General features: G+C 45.3%; 3 protein-coding genes across 3 annotated transcripts; 1 reads left to right on the top strand and 2 right to left on the bottom strand.

Annotated features, from left to right (window-relative positions):
- Nucleotides 1-460: 460 nt before the first annotated feature.
- On the bottom strand, nucleotides 461-21,746 carry LOC131289337 (G-patch domain and KOW motifs-containing protein). Its single transcript, XM_058318571.1, has 5 exons — nucleotides 21,595-21,746; nucleotides 21,403-21,513; nucleotides 20,853-21,360; nucleotides 1,233-1,365; nucleotides 461-1,150 (listed from the first exon to the last, which is right to left on the bottom strand). The coding sequence occupies exons 1-5, from the start codon at nucleotides 21,744-21,746 to the stop codon at nucleotides 483-485; spliced, it is 1,572 nt and encodes a 523-aa protein (XP_058174554.1). The 3' UTR covers nucleotides 461-482.
- On the bottom strand, nucleotides 1,576-2,922 carry LOC131289338 (uncharacterized). Its single transcript, XM_058318572.1, has 2 exons — nucleotides 2,098-2,922; nucleotides 1,576-2,034 (listed from the first exon to the last, which is right to left on the bottom strand). The coding sequence occupies exons 1-2, from the start codon at nucleotides 2,920-2,922 to the stop codon at nucleotides 1,576-1,578; spliced, it is 1,284 nt and encodes a 427-aa protein (XP_058174555.1).
- Nucleotides 17,010-18,363, top strand: LOC131289339 (uncharacterized oxidoreductase dhs-27-like). Its single transcript, XM_058318573.1, has 2 exons — nucleotides 17,010-17,825; nucleotides 17,905-18,363. The coding sequence occupies exons 1-2, from the start codon at nucleotides 17,010-17,012 to the stop codon at nucleotides 18,361-18,363; spliced, it is 1,275 nt and encodes a 424-aa protein (XP_058174556.1).
- Nucleotides 21,747-22,160: the final 414 nt, after the last annotated feature.

Raw genomic sequence — 22,160 nt, 5'->3', positions numbered from 1 at the left:
AGTAAATTTTTGCCTCGAAACTCGTTCCTCCCGTAAGTGTGTAAGTGTTAACTTTAAGAGATTTTTCGTATATTCAAAATGTGGTCATTTAGTTGTATAATTATCACCGCGCAAAGCTGCAAACAGCGACAACAAATAAATAATTTCGTGGAAAAAATACATTATATTTTTCGTAATTGGAAAAGATAAAACACAAATAATTTCAATTACATTCCTTGAGTTCTTAGTAATTTAAATTCACTAACTAATTGGATCACCATCAAGAAGCACCATGCGCCTCCATTAGTCCACGTGGGTGTCCTTTGAAAATGAACTGAAATATTTCTTCGTTGTGATTTATCCAATCCAGCAAAACACACCTTAACCAAAATAAAATGTGTTTCTTCATTCCGTCACAAAGGACGATGGGTCATTTATTTCAGTTCAATTCAGTTCAGACTATAGGATTATCAGGAAACTTATTAAGCTCACAGGCTTCGTTTCTATCGCCGACTGCGGGATCGACTGCGGGGTTTTTTACTTTTCTTGGTCTTTTTCTTATGGTGCTTGTCATCGGACTCCGAGTCCGACCCGTGCCGTCTACGATCGCGCCGATCGTACGACGAGTCACGTTCATCCCGTCGCTCCCGGCGTTGTTTGTATTTGTGTGATTTTTTCTTCGTCCCCGATGACGTCCGTACGTACGAGCAGGACGATTTCTTATGTTTCCTACGTTCATCGCTATCGCTGTCCGATTTACTACGCTCACTATCACTACCACTAGTGCTTCGTGTGCTTTCCTTTCGACGCGAACTGCCACCGCTTTTCCCATCAAGTGGTGGACTGCGCCGTCGTCGTTCCGACCGTTCAGACGATCGTTCACGTTGGTCGTGATTTTTCTTCTGTTCTCGCGATCGGTCACTACTTTTCACAGCGTTTCGCTTGTCGCTCTCCTCTCGATCTCGGTGGGATCGGTGATCGTATCGATCCCGTTCACGTGATCTTCTTTCGCTGGGTGGAACTGAAGGAGCGACGCGCTCTTGTCGTCGGTCGTTGGTCCGTTCCGAGCGTGACGATTCACCTTTGCGTGATTTAGCTCTATCGTCATCATTCACCTGTTCCGATTTCGAACCCATCTCTCGATTTTTAAATTCCTCGTACTTTGCAGCGTCTACAATAAAAATATTTTGTTTAGTATAATGTTTTATTAATTGGTTTTGAAATCCGTGAAATCAAACCTTAAGGGCACCTACTTAAAATTCTGGCATACTTGTTGTACTCCTCCTTCGACACGACTTGAACCAAGTACTCGTTCATCGATTCTTGAGCACCGCCAAGAGCGTACTTTACAATCACGCGACTCAGTTCCTCGTCTATACTTTGAATCTGGAAATAAAATTAAAAAACAAGGACATTAGTGATAAGTACACAAAACATGAATTCTGACGCATTTTATGGAAACAACAACTAGATATGTATTTATTGTGCAAGTTTTATTATGTATTGAACAAGAGTAAATAAATTGTTTATAAAATAATGAATAAGTATTCAGCACCCATTATTTAATAAAATCACTTCTAGCTTCTAAATGAACACTTATAGATATCCAAGCCGGAACACGTCTTTCAGTAAACCAACCATACGCGTTTGATACTTGGCATCGCCCACATCACTTATGTCGATGGACCTACTGTCCTCTCTCTGTTCGTCAGTTTCTACCGCATCCGGCTCGTCTCCGGTGTTGGCCACTGCCGCTTCTTCGCTGGCCACCGTTAGTGGTATGTGTAGCAAACCTAGGACAAGCGCTTGACGCGCCTGTAACTTAATCAACCGCATTAACACTGTCAAGGGAAACCATTCGGTGGCACTATCGTCTCCAAAACGCTCCAGGTGACTCATCAGAGCGTTGTGGTAGGTCTGAAGCATATTGTCGTAGTGATTGCGGCGGAACGATTCGTCCGTGGAGAGAAAGATGGTCTGCACAAAGTCCAACGCGGGTGAGCCGTATTTTGCCAACTGCCAGTCGAGCAGGATGAGCCGATTTGGAAAGCCGCCCTGGAATGTGATTAAATTATTAAACCATCTCACTTCATTTTTCACACTCAAACAAACTCTTACATTGTAGGAAAACATCATGTTGTCCGCAGCAAAGTCTCCGTGGCATACGACACAGAACGGCTCCGAAAGGGCAGCGTCGCTAATGTTCTGCAACTCCTCGGCAAAACTGCCCCGAAGGCGTGCCAGCTTCTCGCGCCGTCCTACGTCACCCGGGTTCAATGTTGCGATTGCACTTTCAAACGCCTGTTCCATAGTCTGCTCGAATCCTTCCATCTGGAGGACACGCTCCCGGGTGACGTCTCCCATGTGCCGATACTGTTCAAACAGCTCCGGCTGTTGCTGCTTGAGTGCGAGAGAAATCGCATGAAACCGCCCAAGCTGCACCATCGCTAGCCGGGCATGGTCATAGTCCATAGGCTCGAATTTGTGGCGGTTCGAAAACCCACGCCTGCTAACATCCTCCAGCACGATAATCCCTTCGCCTTTCTTCACATCGCAGTGTGCGTGGTAGCAACGAGGTGCAAAAGCAACCACCTGCTCTTCCGAATCCGTGGAGGCTTTCGATTGTGACGCTAGCAGTTCATGTCGGGTGCGCTGGAACTGCTCGAAAGCGGGCAGTAGCTTACCGTACACGAAAACTTCCCTCTCGAACAGTGTAAGCAGGGTTTCGTCGGCGCCGGGTGGTGGTACTTTGCACAGGACGGTAGTTTCACGGGGTTCCTCTCGAAACGTCACCCGGTAGAAGACAGACACCACCGTGCGATTGTTTGCACCGGAGCGAAAATCGTAGTCCATCGTGTGCTGGCCGGAAATATAGCCCAGATGTTGGGCAACACCTGCCAGCGCATGGAGCACGTAATCTGGAATTTCTAAGCCACCTTTCATGCTGATCGAACGAGAGCTTCTTGAAACTGACGTTTGGTACGCCGAAGAGGGAAACAACTACCATCTGTGCACGCGTTTTATCAAACAGATATTAGATAAGATTGCTTATCTTCTATACGCGTTGACGGAGAATTACGTTCCGTTGGATCGAGAGGTAGATGTGGTTGTTTGTTTTTGGCACTCATTTTCAATTGGTGGTGAACTGGTGGGAAAATAAATTATAATCAATCATATCAAGGTTACTTGTAGCGTATAGACTGATGGTTTATTACAATACCATGCCTAACTATCGGAAGTATTGGACTTCTTTGATTGACATCATTTCACGAAACATTTTCATTTTCTTCGTGCATTCCCTTTACGCCATGGAAAATAAAATGTGAAATCTTTGATATGGTGGATTGGTTTTATTAAATTACAAATGCAACTGGTTGCATCACAACAGAAACTATTAGCGATACGCTAACGAGTTTTTCAAAATCTCGTTCTGCGATGATTGATCTTCCAGATTCATTCCCCAAAGTGTAAGCAACTCAACACAAAAACTTTTCGTCGAAAAATGTCAGGTATGAAACATTTCAAATTCACTTTACATATTCGATTCACTTGAGCCTAGGTTTCGAGTAATCTCAAGGTTCTGGTTACACAACTTTGGTATGCCGCATACACGATCCGTCCTTGGATCTACAGATACCCATAGCGAACAATGTCCCTTATCACCGCACTCATACGCTTATGATACGCGCTCTTATTGGCGTTCGCCGTGAAATGGTTCTTTTCAACATTTTTAGCTTCACGCATTTCCGCCGCTTTGTTCATATCGGGTAGATCTTCTTTGCGTGTGCAAAGCAACGGCACCAGGAATACGGCCATCAGAATACCGAACCGACCGAATCTTCGCAGCTGTCTTATAAGGGCGGTCCGAGGGAACACTTCCTGGGGATTGTGGCCAAGCTTTTCGAGCAACGTCGACAATGCGTTGTAGTAGACGCTCATCATCTCATCGTAGTGACGCCGGCGGAACTCTTCATCCGTGCAACAGAACAGGAAGTAGACAAGGTCCAGCACGGGTGATACATAGCGTGTGAGTTGCCAGTCGAGTATGATTATTTTATCCGGTGCTCCATTCTAGATAGAAAACGAAGACGAAAGGTAACCCGTTAGAATACATTGTTATGAGATTTTAATTCTCGTTGGCGTACCCTGTAGTGGAACATATAGTTGTTCACCCAGCAATCACCATGCCCGAGCACTGTGTATGGTTCAGCAGGATCAGGTTTGAAGCAATTTTCCAACTCCGTCCGCATGTTGTTGAGCAGCTTCTGCATCTTGGTACGCTCCGTCGTTTCGTGCGGTTCTAGAGTTTCTATCGCATTCGCAATCATCTGTCGCAACATACCTTCGATGCGTCCCCCTTCAGGCATCGTAAGATTCATTTGATCGGGTACCTTAAACCGCTCGAACTCTTGCGGACGGTCTCTTTTTAAAGCCAGCGAAACGGCATGCAACCGACCGAGCTGCTCCATCGTCATTCGAACGTGTTCGTAGTTCACCGGAACCTTCTTGTCCCACATGCGGTATCCATCCAGTCGCAAGTCTTCCATAATGATAACTGCCTCTTCAGCCGCTTCGTCACACTCCGCGTGGTAGCACTTTGGCACGCTGAAAAATCCGTCCTCCCGACCGACTCCCTTCTCCTCTTGGTAGGCGAACATAAGCGGCAGGAACTGTGTATAGGCAAGCGTTTCACGAGTAAAAATTTTCATGGCGGCTGGAAACTGCCGCCTGCGGGCCTCGTTAAGTGGAGGAATCTTGCATAGGTACACCTCCCGGCGGTCACCCTCGGTAAGGAAAGCCTTGAACATTTCGCCCACGAAACCGTCACCCTTGGTGGATCCCACGTCAAACTCGATCTTCACCTGCCCGGGAGTGAATCCCTGCTCGATTGCAACCTTCTCCATAGCCCTATAGATGAATTTGGGCAGTTCCATTGGGTCAGTAGTTTCGTTTGTTGGTGCAGGAGCCTCTTTATGTACGTCGCTTACGACAGGTTCTTCTTGTTGCGTTACGATGGCACGTTCCTCCAAGGGAACTTCTTCCTGTTGTGGTTTCGGTTCACTTGGAACTTCCTTTTCTACCACGGTCGAATCCTCAGCAGTGGTCAAAATTGATTCTTCTACGCTCTTTTCGAGCACAGTTTCCGTTTCCTCGATAGAAGCAGCTGTGCGACCCTCAGCGACGGTCACTTGTTGAGCCGGTGCCTCAGAGACGATAACTGGCGCTAATTCTTGAACTGCTGGTACTTGCTCCTCCTCGGTCTGCTCTTGTTGGTGCTCGGAAACTTTCACTTTCTCAACCGATTCCTCAACCACTACAACCGGTGTTTGTTCTTGGTGTACTTCAACCGAACCGACATCCCCCGCCGAGTGCTCAACGATGGAGTCCGTCTTTGGTTCCGCCGCCATTTCGAAGTAGTACTCAATACTCTTACTCTCAAAAAACACTTTGCTCACTTAGCCTGCGTATTTGCGCTGAACTTCACGGTAACCGATCAACTGAATCGTTCCGGTCCATTGACGTTCAGTTATAGGCAGTTCCATCCGAGAACCAGGTAAGATAATGTCACGTATAAAATGGCGAAACCGGACAGAGGGGAACCAATATAAACAATAAAATAAGGTAGCTTCCTCTAGCGGGTGCGTCCCTCTGGTAACCTATTTTATCTAATCATTTCACCACAACGATTGCTACACGACGCCAACTTGCCGCGTCATAGGCGTCGATCGGTTATCAATCTCATCAGAAGACTCCCGTGACTGTCTACCATTCAGAAGAATTCAGATGAATCTGTACATATAAGGGAAATGCTCGAAAACCGGCAGTACACGAACACTTCCCTCTCGAACAGTGTAAGCAGGGTTTCGTCGGCACCGGGTGGTGGTACTTTGCAAAGGACGGTAGTTTCACGGGGTTCCTCTCGAAACGTCACCCGGTAGAAGACAGACACTACCGTGCGTTGTTTGCACCGGAGCGAAAATCGTAGTCCACCGTGTGCTGGCCGGAAATATAGCCCAGATGTTGGGCAACACCTGCCAGCGCATAGAGCACGTAATTTGGAATTTCTAGGCCACCTTTTCTCTCGAGCACTTCTTGCAACTGACGTTTGGTAAGTCCAAGAGGGAAACGGCTTGCATCGATAACCTGTGTACGTGTTTTATCAAACAGAAATTAGATAAGAATGCTTATCTTCTATACGCGTTGACATAGAATGACGTTCCGTTGGCACGGGAGGTAGATGTAGTTGTTTGTTTTTGGCACTCATTTTCAATTGGTGGTGAACTGGTGGGAAAATAAATTATAATCAATCATACATCGTCCCTTATAGGAAGAAAATATGATTGACTAACCATTTGTTACATTCAAGAGCCACTTGGTTTGTTTAATTTCAGACTTGGTACCATGGTTACTCGTATAGGCTGATGGTTCATTACAATACCATGCCCACCTCGGATCGGAAGTATTAGACTACTTTGATTGAAACATCATTTTACGAAATATTTTCATTTTCTTCGTGCAAAGGAAAATAAAATGTGAATACTTTGATATGGTTGAATTTTTATTAAATTACAAATGCAACTATTTGCATCACAACAGAAACTATTAGCGATACGCTAACGAGTTTTTCAAAATCTCGTTCTGCGATGATTGAGCTTCCAGATTCATTCCCAAAGCATGTCTAATCAAGGTAAGCTACTAAACACAAAAACTTCCCACCGAAAAATATCAGCTATGAAACATTTCAAATTCACCTTACATATCCGATACACATATGCCTAGGTTTGGAGTACTCTCAACGATGCTCGGGTCACTCAACTTTGGTATGCCGCATACACGATCCGTCCTTGGATCTACAGATAACCGTAGCGAACGATGTCTCTTATCACCGCACTCATACGCTTATGATACGCGCTCCTATTGGCGTGCGCCGTGAAATGGTTCATGTCGACATTTTGAGTTTCGCGGAACTTCTCCGCCGCTTCGTCCATATCGGGTAGATCTTCGTTGCGCGTGCATAGCATCGGCACCAGGAATACGGCCATCAGAATACCGAACCGACCGAATCTTCGCAGCTGGCGCATAAGGGCGGTTCGGGGGAACACTTCCTGGGGATTGTGGCCAAGCTTTTCGAGCAACGTCGACAATGCGTTGTAGTAGACGCTCATCATCTCATCGTAGTGACGCCGACGGAACTCTTCGTCCGTGCAACAGAACAGGAAGTAGACAAGGTCAAGCACGGGAGTTACATAGCGTGTGATCTGCCAGTCGAGTAAGATTATTTTATCCGGTGCTCCATTCTAGATAGAAAACGAAGACGAAAGGTAAATCGTTAGAAGACATTGCTATGAGATTTCAATTATCTTCGGCGTACCTTGTAGTGGAACATAAAGTTGTTCACCCAGCAATCACCATGCCCGAGCACAGTGTATGGTTCAGCTAGGTCAGGATTGGAGCAATTGTCCATCTCCGGCCGCATGTTGTTGAGCAGCTTCTGCATCTTGGTACGCTCCGTCGTTTCGTGCGGTTCTAGAGTTTCTATCGCATCGACAATCATCTGTCGCATCATACCTTCGAAGGGTCCCCCTTCAGGCATCATGATCTTCATTGGATCGGGTACCTTAAACTGCTCGAACTCTTGCGGACGGTCTCTTTTCAATGCCATCGAAACGGCATGCAACCGACCGAGCTGCTCCATCGTCATTCTAGCATGTTCGTAGTTCACCGGAACCATCTTGTCCCACATGCGATATCCATCCAGTCGCAAGTCTTCCATAATGATAACTGCCTCTTCGGCCGCTTCGTCACACTCCGCGTGGTAGCACTTTGGCACGCTGAAAAATCCGTCCTCCCGACCGACTCCCTTTTCCTCCTGGTAGGCGAACATGATCGGCAGGAACTGTGTATAGGCAAGCATTTCACGAGTAAAAATTTTCATCGCTGGAAACTGCTGCCTGCGGGCCTCGTTAAGTGGAGGAACCTTGCATAGGTACACCTCCCGGCGGTCACCCTCGGTAAGGAAAGCCTTGAACATCTCGCCTACGAAACCGTCGCCCTTGTTGGATCCCACGTCAAACTCGATCTTCACCTGACCGGGAGTGAATCCCTGCTCGATGGCAACCTTCTCCATAGCCCTATGGATGAACTTGGGCAGTTCCATTGTGTCAGCAGTTTTGTTTGTTGGTGCTGGAGCCTCTTTATGTACGTTGTTTACGACAGGTTCTTCTTGTTGCGTTACGATAACACGTTCCTCCAAGGGAACTTCTTCCTGTTGGGGTTTCGGTTCACTAGGAACTTCCTTTTCTACCACGGTCGGATTGTCAGAAGCGGTTAAAATTGATTCTTCTACGCTCTTTTCGATCACAGTTTCCGTTTCCTCGCTAGTAGCAGCTGTGCGAATCTCAGCGACGGTCACTTGTTGAGCCGGTGCCTCAGAGACGATAACTGGCGCTAATTCTTGAACTGATGATACTTGCTCCTCCTCGGTCAGCTCCTGCTGGTGCTCGAAAGCGTTTACTTTCTCAACCGATTCCTCAACCATTACAACCGGTGTTTGTTCTTGGTGTACTTCAACCGACCCGACATCCCCCGCCGAGTGCTCAACGATGGAGTCCGTCTGTGTTTCCGCCACCATTTTGAAGTAGTACTCAATACTCTTACTCACAAAAAAAAAAAACACTTTGCTCACTTAGCTTGCGTAGTTGCTTTGAACTTCACGGTAGCCGATCAACTGAATCGTTCCGGTCAATTGACGTTCTGTTATAAGCAGTTCCATCCGAGAACCAGGTAAGATAATGTCACGTATAAAATATCGAAACCGGACAGGGGGGAGAACCGATAAAAACAATGAAATAAGGTAGCTTCCTCTAGCGGGCTCCTCCCACTGGTACCCTATTTTATCTAATCATTTCACCACAACGATTGCTACACGACGACAACTGGTTTGCCGCGTCATAAGCGTCGATCGGTTATCAACCTCATCAGAAGACTCCCGTGACGACTACCTGCCATTCTGAAGGATTCAGATGAAGCTGCACACACAGGGAGGGAGGGGATAAATGGGTGCTCAGTGGCAATATTATTCCGATATGGCGCAGGTTTTTTTTTGCATCATCATGCGCGGGATGTCTTACTCAAGACATCGCCTTTCTTGCTGCCAAATAACCCTAATGTCTGGGCTGATAACCACACCGGATGTAGAACCATGTACATGGGGTTCCGTTTTACTATAAAAGGCGGTGGAAATTTACCACAACACCGAAATCGGAGACATGGTCCCCGAAAAAAAATGGCTTAGTAGCTGACTGAAGGCACAGAAATTATCTCTCTCCCACCGCATTTACCGAATCTAATCACGACCTAGGAAAACTTGGCACACGACCAACAATCGGGCCATTTATGGCAGAGTGTTGAGATAATTTCCTGCGGCCACGAGACAGCCACACTCCTGAGCACTGTTATCTCTTATCTTATGTTTTGTTTTTGCGTTTGGCGGTCACAGTTAGATGTACTTGTTTGTTGGCACCTTTCAATTTCCAAAATAGGTAACAGAATAATCGATACGCAGAAATTAGGTTTTTGGGAGGGGTTTATTCGATTGGAACCCGCATAACTGTGGAGGATTTTTCCGAATGTCTATGTTTGTTGGTCATCAGACATAACCATACCGCACGGCATCTCGTATAACCGCACTCATCCGCTTCCGGTAGGCCGTTTGGTTGGTATTTTTCGTGAACACCGTTAAGTCGACGAGTTGCTCTTCGCGAAACTTTTCGGCCGTCTCGTTCATGTCGGGCAGTTCTTCGTTGCTCATCAGAGGTATGAGAAACGCGGCCATCATTAAACCGAAGCTACCAAACTTTCGCAACTGACGCATAAGAGCGGTCCGAGGAAACACTTCCTGCGGGTTATGGCCGAGCTTTTCGAGCAATGTTGCCATAGAGTGGTAGTAGATGCTCATCATCTCGTCGTAGTGACATCGGCGGAACTCTTCGTCCGTGCAGCAGAATATGAAATATACCAGATCAATAACAGGCGATACATAGCGTAGACATTGCCAGTCGAGAAGCATAATGTTCTTTGGAGTTCCATTCTAGAAGTATGATTGAGTGTTTAGCTATGGTAAAATCCTTTCTGGGGTTCATACTCTTAAACCTTACCACATACTGGAACATAAAGTTGTTAACCCAACAGTCACCATGAGCAACTACCGTAAACGGCTCCGCCTGAGCACCGTCCGAAAAGAGTTCTATATTCTGCATCATGTTATCATGCATGCTCTGCAACTTGGTACGTTCCAGCGTTTCCTGTGGCTCCAACGTATCCATGGCATCAAGTGTCATCTTCCTAAGCATGACAACGAACGAACTATCGGCTCCGGCTAGCTCTTTAAACGGTTCGAGCTCCTTAAATTGTGCCAGTTCTTGGGGACGATCACGCTTCAACGCCAACGAAACCGCATGCAATCGACCGAGCTGGTCCATCACCAAACGGGCGTGTTCATAGTTCACCGGAACCAGCTTGTCCCACATACGATACCCAGCTAGCCGTAAATCTTCCATCACAATGACCGATTCTTCGGCTACTTCGTCACACTCTGCGAGGAAACAATTGGGAACACTAAAGAATCCATCCTCACGGCCGATTCCCTTTTCTTCCTGGTAGGAAAACGCTAGCGGAAGGAATTTACTGTACGCAAGTGTTTCACGCGCGAAGATCTCCATTACCGGATACTGCTCCCGACGTGCCTCGTTCAATGGTGGCACCTTGCAAAGGAAATCCTTCCGACGGCCACCTTCCGTGAGCGTGGCTTTGAACAGTTCTCCAACAAATCCATCACCGTTACTCGAACCCGGTTGGAAGTCGAGTAAAAACTGGCCTGCATTGAAGCCCTGGTTTTTTGCCACCTGTTCCATTGCCAAATGAATGTACTTTGGTAGTTCCATTGCTGGTTGATCAGGAGTTGTTTCCAGCGAATCATTTCGATCGCCAACCAAATTGACCGCTGTATCCACAGGAGGATCGTTCTGTTCGGGAGTTGAACTTTCACTTTCAATGTTCTTAGGAAATCCGTTACTAGTCTCCATCTCCAGTACGATTTAGTTCCGTTCTCTACAAAGAATGGATGTCCGCTGAACTATAGCGTAATCGCCACACTGACGCGCTTCTACCAATTGACTCGGTTGTTATACGCCCCAGATTGTGATCACGATGCATGCTTCTTTGCAATGTTCGCTTGTTCTGGATGTAAACTTCACCTTATTTCGACACAAAGTTCTTCAACCTAAGATCGATAGCTAAACAGGCAGGTCATACGAATCATTTGCAGCAAATAAGCTAGAATTTGTATTGTGTGATGGCACAATTTTCAAAACATTGCATGGCAAATGTATATGAAAGGGTCAAAGTCTCTATAAAAATCAGAAAATAATAATTCTTACAAACTTTGACTGAACATTGTTCCGTTTCTTTAAACTTTAAAGATTAAAGCGTAATAGAATAGAGAAAAAATGCACCGTTTGGATGATTTGCAAAAATAAAAGATCAACACACAACAATATACAAATCAACCTTTACAACTCGCTACACACACCAACCAGCTCCTATCTGGACACCGAGAATCTATCTCAACCTACCGAAATTAAATCTAATCATCAACCACCGAAACCACATACCGCACACGACAGCGAAGCTCCATGATTAACGCCACAGAGAGAATTCCATCTCTGGAACGAGCGTTTCGTGCGGTTTGTCATAAAGTGTTATGTTATCACTAGACAGATTCAAATGTCTTTGTTTCAGCGCAACGAAAGGAAGTACCATCATCACATTCCTTTTAAAGCGTTCCATGGTGAATCAATTGGTTGTATTTATTAACGCCATAAGCCGTCGTCTTTTAACCGTCACTATGCGAAATTCCGTGATGATGAAACGAGTGCCGCGAAGTCCGCAACCAATTGGCGCGACTTGAACGGCAATCGTAAGAAATTGTGAGTAACAAAATCAACTGCAATGTAGGAAGGATAGAACACACACTCACATGTACACTTTGCCTAACTGGACACCTAAAAAACATAACGGCGAACACGTCGAATAATGTCTACAAAAATGCGCCGTCATTGCCAATCCAATATTGGTGATTTCAAGTTCCCACTCCCCGTTCTGAGGCTGGCACAGTTACGCAAGACGCCTAGAACTTCGAGTGTCAAGTTCAGCAACGATCGCTGGAGCCGACGGAACGCGCGCGTGCACACACTGTTGTCATGAAAGATAAATATATATGCCCTTCCATCGCTCACCAGCTTCTCCTTTCGCGGACCGCCAGCTATGTGCTATGCACGATTTAACCAGATTCATCCCGCTTCTCCAAGTGAGCTTGGAGCACGCGATTGCGGACTTTTGAAGTTTTGCCCCCATCGGTCGAATCAGTCGTGTGCTGTAGGTGCGCTAGAGTGGACAGTTATCATCGTCGATCTCCCGCCTCCTTTTAGCGAAACGAATGGCAGACCAAAAGCAATCAACGGCGACGGAACCCGCAACGAACGGCCACAATGGCCATAGTGACGGTGATGGTGATGGTGAGGTAGAACAGGTCCCGGAATTGCCAGCCTATCTCTACAGCGCGCTGGAGCGTCTGGCCCCACGGGAAGGCTTCACCGAGGGCATGTTTTCGATCGACTTCGATTTCGGTTCCAGCAAGGGCGATGGCTTCGTCGGCCAGATGTTCAAGGCAGTGATTAGCGAAGGCGAACGGAAGGAGGTGTATCTGTGCAAGATTCCCCCGCTGGACGATGCCCGCCGGGAGCAGTTTAGTGCCATGATTGCGTTCGCCCGGGAGGCCCTCGTATACGAACGGTTCCTACCCTTGATTTTCGAGTACCAAAGGCAGAAGGGGGTCGAGAGTCGGGAGGATGGGTTCTTCCATGCCCCCCGCTGCTACTACGCTCACTGCGACGAGGTTGCCCAGGAATCGGTGATCGTGATGGAAGATCTACGCCTACGGGAGTTCCGCCTGTGGGACAAACGGCAACCGGTCGATTATGAGCACGCGCGACTCTTCATAACGCACCTCGGTCGACTGCATGCGATCTCGCTGGCGATGAAGCGTGACCGGCCAGAAGAATTCGAACAGTTTAAACTTCCGAACCCGTTTGATCCGATGCTGAAAGAGGATGGTCCCTTCCGGAACATGATGCTATCGCAGTTGCAAATGGTCATTGATGCGTTGGACGCCGAGGACATCGAGGCAAGGGCGAAGATGGAACAGCTAAAGGTGAATGTTTTCCGTGAGCTTCTACGGTGTGGTGATGCTTCCCTAGCCGAGCCGTACGCGGTTGCTGGACATGGAGATTGCTGGACAAACAACATGATGTTCCGGTATCAGGTAGGTTTGAACCCTTGCTGAATATCATAACCTATATTTAACTGACGATTTTTTTCCAAACGAAACACATATCCACAGAATGAATCGCCCGAAGAGGTTATTTTCTTCGACTGGCAGCTACTCCGGTACGTCACGCCCGTTCAAGACTTGGTATACTTCTTGTTTTCCTGCACCGATGGGGACTTTCGTCGGAAGCATTACGAAGAAATGATTGACCTCTACCATAGCTCGCTTTCGACAATGCTGGCAAAACTTAAGCACGATGTGAACGAGTTGTTCCCACGCGCTGCCCTAGACAAACAGTTGATCGAGTTTGGACACTACGGCATCCTGATGGGAATGTTCCTGGTACCAATGATGTGTACACGCGCGGAGGAGCTACCCGACATCGAAGCCATGGCTAAACGAATGAAAGAAACGAGCCAGCTAAACGAGAGCTTCTTTAAAGCCACCGAATCGAATAAGGATGCTTACTCCAAGCGGATGAGTGATGTGGTGAAAGATTGCATACGCTACGGATACTTTTAAATGACACGATTGAAATAAAAATTGTTTTACCTTAGTTACTCTCCTAAGCAAGCCATGGAAAGCTGTTGTTTCAATGTTGTTTAGGTACGGTCACACGAGACAAACCTTTGCTGGCGAACCTTTCGCACACTATTACAAACGAATGCCAAAAAAGGTTCGCCGAACAAACGGTGCGCGATGGTGTCTTTAAGGCTGTACTGGTCTTACAATGTAAAGAACGGTACCAAAATTACATCTGGACCGTCTCCCTTTATCAACGATGAACAAAGTGGCTATGGTGGTAAAACTTAATCTACTAAGCTGCACAACGGCAAGCATCACCGCAAACATCATGCCGCAAAAAAAAATGGAAGCATCTATCGTTAAAAGAAGAATGTTATTTACATTAAAATGTTTTTACGAATCATTTTCATTATGTATTTCATAAATGCATTGGTTGATTTTGTGGATCAGCTTTTCTTGTTTGGTTTTGGGCAATCCTTCCAAGGTTTGAGTGACGTAGTTTCCAAATGTAACGTTCCGGCTACTGTAGTTGTTCATATTAGATATAATTGTTTCTAGGCTTTGTCCTATTGAGGAAAATATTGCTGAAAAGTCTTCGTCCTTATTGTTTTGTGCCATTCGTTTTCTGGTATTTTGTGTAATAGCATCGGTATTTTCATTTTCGGGCTGGAGCAAAGCAATATCTGTGTTGTTTTCTGCTGGTGGTGACTGGTGGTGCATAATATCTTCGGTAACGCTATTTTCGGTTGATGGCTGGTGGTGCGTAATAACATCGGTATCGATTGGTTCAGGTGGTGGTTGGTGGTTCTGTGATCTCGAATGTTGTTGCTACAATAAGAAAATGTTTATTAAAAACTTATTTTATTGCTTAATATCGCTATGTAGAACATGAATTTGTAATTAGTCTTTGGTTTCTCTTTTTTAGCTTCCGTCAACTACTACACAACGGAAGAAGATATCTACAGAGTTCGAGCGAAAATGGAACTGTCCACATGCTATCGGAGCAATTGATGGCAAACATGTATGCATAACAGCTCCGAAGAATACTGCAGCGGAATATTATAACAATAAACATTTTTATAGCATTGTTTTGTTGATGCTAACTATAATTTTTTATACGTAGACGTTGGCTGCCAGGAAAGAATTTCAGATGGTGGAGTTTTAGCCAATAGCTCAATATTTAACGATTTAGAAAACGATTCTTTAAATATATCTTTAAAATTTTGAGGATTCCATATAGCATTCCTTTGCCTTATATGCTACTAGGCGACAAAGCTTTTTCCTAATCTAATCCAGTTAACTCCTTTTGCAGGAGTTCCTGGCAGAAATACTCCAAACGTAAACGTAACAGAATGTAAACGTATTCAAAAATCATTAAATCATGTTGTTATTTGTTACTTTTTTTGCCAAGCGCTTTTTATAGAATTACTCTAACTGTAATGTTGTAGAAATAATGGATCAAAAATTGTATATGTCACAGTCCACATGTTTTCTGTTTAATTATTTTTCGAATATAGAACTAGCAGTCTTGTATACACTGTTTAGCTCAAGTCTAGTCAAGACTAGTGTGTTAATTATCTTTAAACCTTAGCTTAGCCAACTAATTGCTTGCTTGCTACATCTATTGCACGATCTAAATGTAGCTCCAAGGGAACCCGAGATGGAAGACAACCAGAACTAATCAAGTTTGTCGAGGAAAAACGTGTCACCCTAAGCTCAAGGATACCGAGACATAGAAGTTTTTACTAAACTTACCGTGGATTGCGTCTCCCGTGCTTTTGCAGTATTGCCGACGAACTGCATACTCTCAAAAGCAAACCATTTCGACTCGTAAACTTCGGAGCGCGCTACAAAAAACAAAATAATTAGTTCCATCTTTGAAGAGAACATGTTTTCAAACGATCTACGTACCTGAACCCGTTATCATACTTTTTTTAATTTTCGCATTTTCTTTTCGTAAGTATGCGCACAACGATTGCCATTTTTTGATAACTGTATTTTCGGACTTCCCCAGGTCGGTAGCGATATCACGCCATGCGTCCACCTTCTTATTGGCGTCCAGGTATGGCTTGGACGATACCGACCAAAGGACTGGGTGCATTTTTACTAATTCTATTAGTTTCAGGCTAAGAGCCTGATCTTTTATTTCCTAAAACAGAATAAAAATAAAATTCACAGTCACATATTTTGGCCAGCAACAATACTATACTGTTGTTTGTAACAAACAACTATGGCTCCAGCTCCACCAAAATATGCTTATTATGTGTGACCGTACCTTTTCAATTTCGATCATCATGATGGTATATTAAAATAAGGTGTATATTGCGGTGTATGTGGGGTATCTCTAGTTCTCAAACAAATAAGACGCTATCACCAACTGTATTCCACACTCTCCAATTAGCGTTGTGTTCATTGTTTCTCGCGGTAATAAATACCCGCAATGCACAATTCTTTTTCTACTCATCACCGCGTCTACGAACATGGTCACGATGACTTGATTGAATCGAGTTGGAAACCGGAGATTATGCCAATCACCGGCTCGCGACACAATGCATCTGTGCCATGTGCCACTGGTGTCGCATGCCAAAAGTTCATAGTCATTGTAAAAAGAAAACGACGCAAAACCCCCCATTACCTGCGAGGGTGGCAGATTTGTTTTCTATCGACTTCCCATTGATGAAGTGGAACTGAGGCGCCTATCTTATCAATATCGTGATAGCGACACCATTCAAAGATAGTATAATTTACGAATCTAAAATACTCCTTAGGTGGCGCATGCCACACGCGCGACACAATTCACCTACCGCCAGATGATATCGTACGCTTTAAGAGACTGAAGATTGAATGATGCCAGTCACGCGTCGCACCGCACGCTAGAAGGCCTACATTCCGCGCTACTTATCAACCCTTATCGGTACAGCGGATGTACAACACTGCGACACGAAAGTAGGTAGGAGGCCCGATCGGTAAGGGGAGCGTTTGATGGTGATTTTCTTTAAATACGGACCTCTTACATGAGCGACGGTTCATTCATTGACGGTTCGTTCAAGCAACAAGTGCTCCTGGATAAAGTTCTACCGTGTTTTACATTCAATTGTGAGAAATAAACAACGTGAAAATGCCGGAACCAATAAACACCACCTTGCCACACTTTATTGCGACCGGCTTGGAGGAGGTGGCTCGCAAGGAAGGATTCACCGATGGACTCTACCGATTTGAAACCGAGTCTGGTTCGAACATGGGCGATGGATTCGTGGGAGAACTGCTGAAGGTGTTTATTCGGGAGGCGGACCGTGAACTGGTGGTGCTGTGTAAGCTATTGCCACAGAACGAAATGCGCAAACAGCAAGGCATCGCCCTGTTCGAACGGGAAGGGGAAGCGTACGAGATAATCCTTCCATTGCTGACGAAATTTCAAAGTGAAAAAGCTCTCGGAGAAAATGTGCCCCAATTCGACAACATCCCCCGATGCTTCTATGCTAAAACGTACGTCGACCAAATGGAATCGGTGATCATTATGGAAGACCTACGGCTGCAAGCGTTCCGGATGTGGGACAAGGCAAATCCGGTCAATTTTGAGCATGCCAGCCTGTTGATGACCACCCTTGGGCGCTTGCACGCCCTATCGTTCGCGATGAAAGACCAGCAACCGGAAGAGTTCGCACAGTGCCGTGAGTTTACCGATCCGATGTGGAAAATGTTTGAGCTTGATCCTACCAACTCGTTCGACCGGATGATGTCTATGATGTGTCAGAGGGCAATCGATACGCTGGAGCCGCACGACACTTTCCGCCGGGAGAAGCTCGAAAAGTTCCACGATTGTTGCCAGGAAGAAATGAAAGCGTGTGTCGATGCCAACGCAGCAGAACCTTACGCCATTATTGGTCACGGTGATTGCTGGTCGAATAATATGATGTTTCAGTACGGTGAAGATGTAAGTGAACATTGTTGCATGCTTTAAACATATTTGTAAACAGGATGCTAACCCGATTCACTAATACACCTTTTTACAGGACGTAACCCCCACCAACATTAAACTTATCGACTGGCAGCTATCGCGATACGGTTCGCCGGTCCTTGATCTGGTCTACTTTATCTTCAACTGTACCGATGAAGAGCTACGTTCCCATAGCTACCATCGACTGCTCAGCATCTACTACAATAGCCTAAGCAAGCATCTACACAATCTCGGTGGAAACGTTGAGAAACAATTTCCCCGCAGTGCATTCCGTGACCACCTCAAACGATTCGGTCGGTACGGTTTCCTTATGTCGCTCATGGTGATGCCAATCATTTGTACACCGACCGACGAATTGCCGGACACCGACGAGACTATGGAGAAACTGATGAAGGATATGACGAGCGGAAATGAAAGCGAAATGGTGTATGGTACAACGGAAAAGGCAGCTGCCCGCTATCGGAAGCGCATGTCTGGCGCAATCCGGGATGTGATAAGGTTCGGTTACATATAAGACATAGGATAAGATAGCGCCGATAAAGATATTACCCATTGGTTGTTATGAGCCTTGAAACAATTGGTATCTGAAAGATCACACAAAAGTATTGCTCAAAAAATGTATATGCTTATCGTGTGTGCAGCTTTGTCATACAATTATTTCATACGTTTAGTTGTAATACATTTATAATGCTCAGGAGAAATAGATTTCTACAAATCTGAAATGCTAAGAGTTTCGTTCTTTTGAATTCGCGGCTCCAATCCCCATTTTCTTTTAAAGCTTCATCAATTCCTTGACCCAATTGATTTTTCTTGTTTGTGGGTGTGAAAGAGTCTTGAGTGTTATTTTTCGTAACTGCGTCGTTGTCAACTAACGCTAAACTCTCTTAATATTTTCTTTGATCATGCGGTGTCCCGAAACTGCGCGCATTTTTAAGGCGATAACAGATGACTCCGCTTATAGGATCCGCTGGTTTGGATTATTTTCTAAGTATTTATTCTTTTTTGTTTCGCTATATTTCTTCTCCTTATATAATCTTCCCAATTCTGTTGCGTCATCTAGTCATTAGAATCAACAAAACAAAAAGGAAAAATTGATACAGTTTAATTAATACAATACTTTTCGTTAGATTCCGAATGTAAACTACTGCATATTTTCAACTTTAGTTTGCAAATTGTTGGTTGGATAATGTTTTATCAACGTGTTTTGCTCAAAACGGCGCACAAGTTTTTAACTTTATCGTGTATTGTTGACCGTAAAAAATAATTGAACCTTATGTTTCTAATTGTACATGGTTCAAAGCTTGATTTTAAACGCTAACTTAGCGATGGTCACGCTGATAAAGTAATGAAACCGGTAACATGATCATTATGGAAGTTTTGTTTTAATTGATCCGGTGAAATTCATTTCAGACAAATTTGTATGGTTATAAAATTCTGAAGCCCGTACTTTACAACCTAAATTTGAAAGAAAACTCATTATCACATCCATCAAATGTCCCATGTCGGCAATTTAGCCAGCAATCCAAAAAAAAAGAATGGCCCCCTAAAACCCATGGGGCCGTAGAGCATGGAGTTTATGGAAGTATTCTGCTGTTTGTGCTGTTTATCTCCTGTCAAAATGGACCTGTTTACAGCAGGTGTAATCAAACAAACAAAGCGCTTTCAGCAAGGCAGAAAGTAATATCAGTAATCTTGCGCAAGTTGCCCAAAAATGTCCGCGACTGATAGCGTCCCCAGCTACGTACAACAACAGCTGCTGAGTGTGGCGGAAGGTGAAGGTTTCAACCGTGAACAACTAAAGATCAACTATGAACCAGGTTCCAAATCAGGCGACGGCTACATTGGGCAGATTGTGCGTGCTCGGTTCATGAGCGCAAATGATCCGACGAACCCCCTGCTGTCGGTCATTTGCAAATTTCCACCAGAGGATCGAAAACAGCGAGAACGGTTCCATGCGATGTTACTCTTCGAACGAGAACTGTTCATTTACCAGCGGGTATTGCCGGCATTTGAGGAGCTGCAGGAGAAACAGGGAGTCACCCGGGCAGAAGGGTCGTACTTTGGGAACTATCCCAAGTGCTACAAGACGTACTTCGACCGGGAGCGCGGGGAAGCTGTTTTAATACTGGAAGACTTGACCGACCCCAAGCGTCCCGGATTGAAATTGCTGGATCAGTATAAATCGGTAAATTACGAGCATGTCCATGTGCTAATGCAGGCACTGGGAAAACTTAATGCTTGCTCATTCGCACTAAAAGTTCATCGTCCAGAAGTATTTGAAGAGCTACGTCAGCTGAACGATGTCCTCTCGATCGTTCTGGATACGGAACAAACTCGTCCTTTGACACCACGTAACTGCCGGCTGGCGGCTTCTGCATTCGATCCACAGAAAGAACCTGCGCAATATCATCGCCTGCTAGAACTGTGCAACGACATGTGGCCAAGAACCGGAGCGCGCATACGTGGCGATCTCGCAGAGCCGTATACTGCCCTTAATCACGGTGACTGCTGGACAAACAACGTCATGTTCGGCTACGATACGGAAGGAAACGTCAACGAGGTTTCTCTGTTCGACTGGCAAATGGCACGCTACAGTTCGCCGGTGTTGGATTACGTACTTTTCATCTACCTGTGTGGGGAGCTCGAATTGCGACGAGAGAAGTTTGATTCCCTCATTGACACATTTTACGGAACGTTTTCAGACTGTCTGCGTCGCTTGGGAGGCGATCCCGACAAAGCCCTTCCGCGATCGGAGTTAGAAATACAAATGCGACGCTTCGGAAGCTTGGCGCTATCGATGGGCACTTATGCCTTACCGAATTTCGCCAAATTACCGGCGGAAATTTGTGAGAACCCGCAAAACTTTCCGAAGGACGCAAGATTGCAAAGATATCGTGAGTGTATGCGGGAGCTCGTAAAAGATACGGATAAATTTGAAAAGTTTTGACAGTATTGTAAAAGAAAATCCAGGTGGAAATAAATAAAGCAAATACTGAAACTCACCGTTCCGTATGCATCCTTATGTTTTCCTGCCAGCACCTTTATCTGCGCACCCTGCTTCATCGTGAGTATTTCACCCTGTGCCGGTGGAATGAGGAGCGCGTTGGCCGCTTTTGCTTTTATCGCTCGATCTGCTCCCAAACCGAGACCCTTCGGGCGCATCACCGGTCCAAAATCTGGACCTTCCACTTTAGCGGTGTCTTTTTTCGGATCATCCTTGTAGCCCATACCACGCAGCATTGCAAGACCAAACTTTTCTATGGGAACCGATTCGTAGTCATCCATTGTACTTTCCCGTGCACCATCCAGAGGCAGCTCCTCGGGAAGAAGTGGCACAACAAAATTGTTCTGCTCTTCCTTCTTCACGTTTGCCTGGTTTATGTCATCCAGAATTTCGCGTGCCGCCCTTTGTTCTAAGGTTTCTGTAACCGTGGCCGAGCTGCCATCGCTTGGTTCTTGTTTAATCTTCACTTCACTTGTTTCTCGGCCTACACTGCCACCATTTGTGTTACTTTCGGTGGATGGTTCCTTCGATTCGGCTGCTTGCAGGCGCCCTTGCTTTTCCTGCCTAATGCCTAACAGCTTTGCCAATCGATCAGGAACCGTGGTTTTATCCTGCTCGCGAAGCGGTATAACCAACGGAGGTGGCGGTTCATCAGTTTTCCTAAAACAGGCAAAAATTAAGGAATTCATAGAAATCACAACGAATATTCCAAGAAATGCTTGTTCTGCCACTACAACCTACCCAACAACTTTTATTGATTGCCCTTCCAAACATTCTATCAGTTGTATCGAATCGTCCTTGGTTTTCAGCGGCACGCTTGCCGCTGGACCGGATTGTAGGGGCTGTTTTTTATTCACTTTAGAAAAACCAAAACTAATCTTTTTCCCGTCCATATTGGCTGTTTCGTCCTAAAAATTAGTTAAAGGAAACGTTACAGAATAGTCGTAGGATAAAAACGGCGCGATTTACTAAATCTGTTTACAAGAAACTCATAAAAATGACAACCAAACTTCACAACAACACGCCGCTCTTACCCGATGTTTAAATGTTAGTGCTAAAAGATTCAAACTGGTTTAACATGAACGTTGGATGGTTCGATGCGATTTCAATATAAAAAGTTAAATAACCTATCGATTACAAATGTATTTAAAAAGGATATCGTGGCGCATTACCCACCTTATTTTGTCTAAAAAAAAATCGCTGAACTTTTGCAATTTCTCTGATTGCTTATCAGAACTGATCTAGAGCACCTTGCAAGCCTGTCGTAAACATTCCACGAACTCCGGCGACTTTGTCACAGCTCTCAG

The sequence above is a fragment of the Anopheles ziemanni genome, chromosome 3 (genome assembly GCF_943734765.1).
Source record: "Anopheles ziemanni chromosome 3, idAnoZiCoDA_A2_x.2, whole genome shotgun sequence".
Taxonomy (NCBI): Eukaryota; Metazoa; Arthropoda; class Insecta; order Diptera; family Culicidae; genus Anopheles; species Anopheles ziemanni.
Note: the sequence above shows the minus strand (reverse complement) of the source record. Positions and strands in the feature narration are given on the sequence as shown.

Coding starts and splice junctions, on each gene's coding strand:
- LOC131289338 (XM_058318572.1), bottom strand. CDS start 2,922: ATGAAAGGTGGCTTAGAAATTCCAGATTACGTGCTCCATGCGCTGGCA. Junction 2,035..2,097: donor ACATGATGTTTTCCTACAAT/GTAAGAGTTTGT, acceptor ATCACATTCCAG/GGCGGCTTTCCAAATCGGCT.
- LOC131289339 (XM_058318573.1), top strand. CDS start 17,010: ATGCCGGAACCAATAAACACCACCTTGCCACACTTTATTGCGACCGGC. Junction 17,826..17,904: donor TGTTTCAGTACGGTGAAGAT/GTAAGTGAACAT, acceptor ACCTTTTTACAG/GACGTAACCCCCACCAACAT.
- LOC131289337 (XM_058318571.1), bottom strand. CDS start 21,746: ATGGACGGGAAAAAGATTAGTTTTGGTTTTTCTAAAGTGAATAAAAAA. Junction 21,361..21,402: donor ATTAGGCAGGAAAAGCAAGG/GCGCCTGCAAGC, acceptor ATCCACCGAAAG/TAACACAAATGGTGGCAGTG. Junction 1,366..20,852: donor ATAAGGATGCATACGGAACG/GTGAGTTTCAGT, acceptor TTTTATTTCCAG/ATTCAAAGTATAGACGAGGA.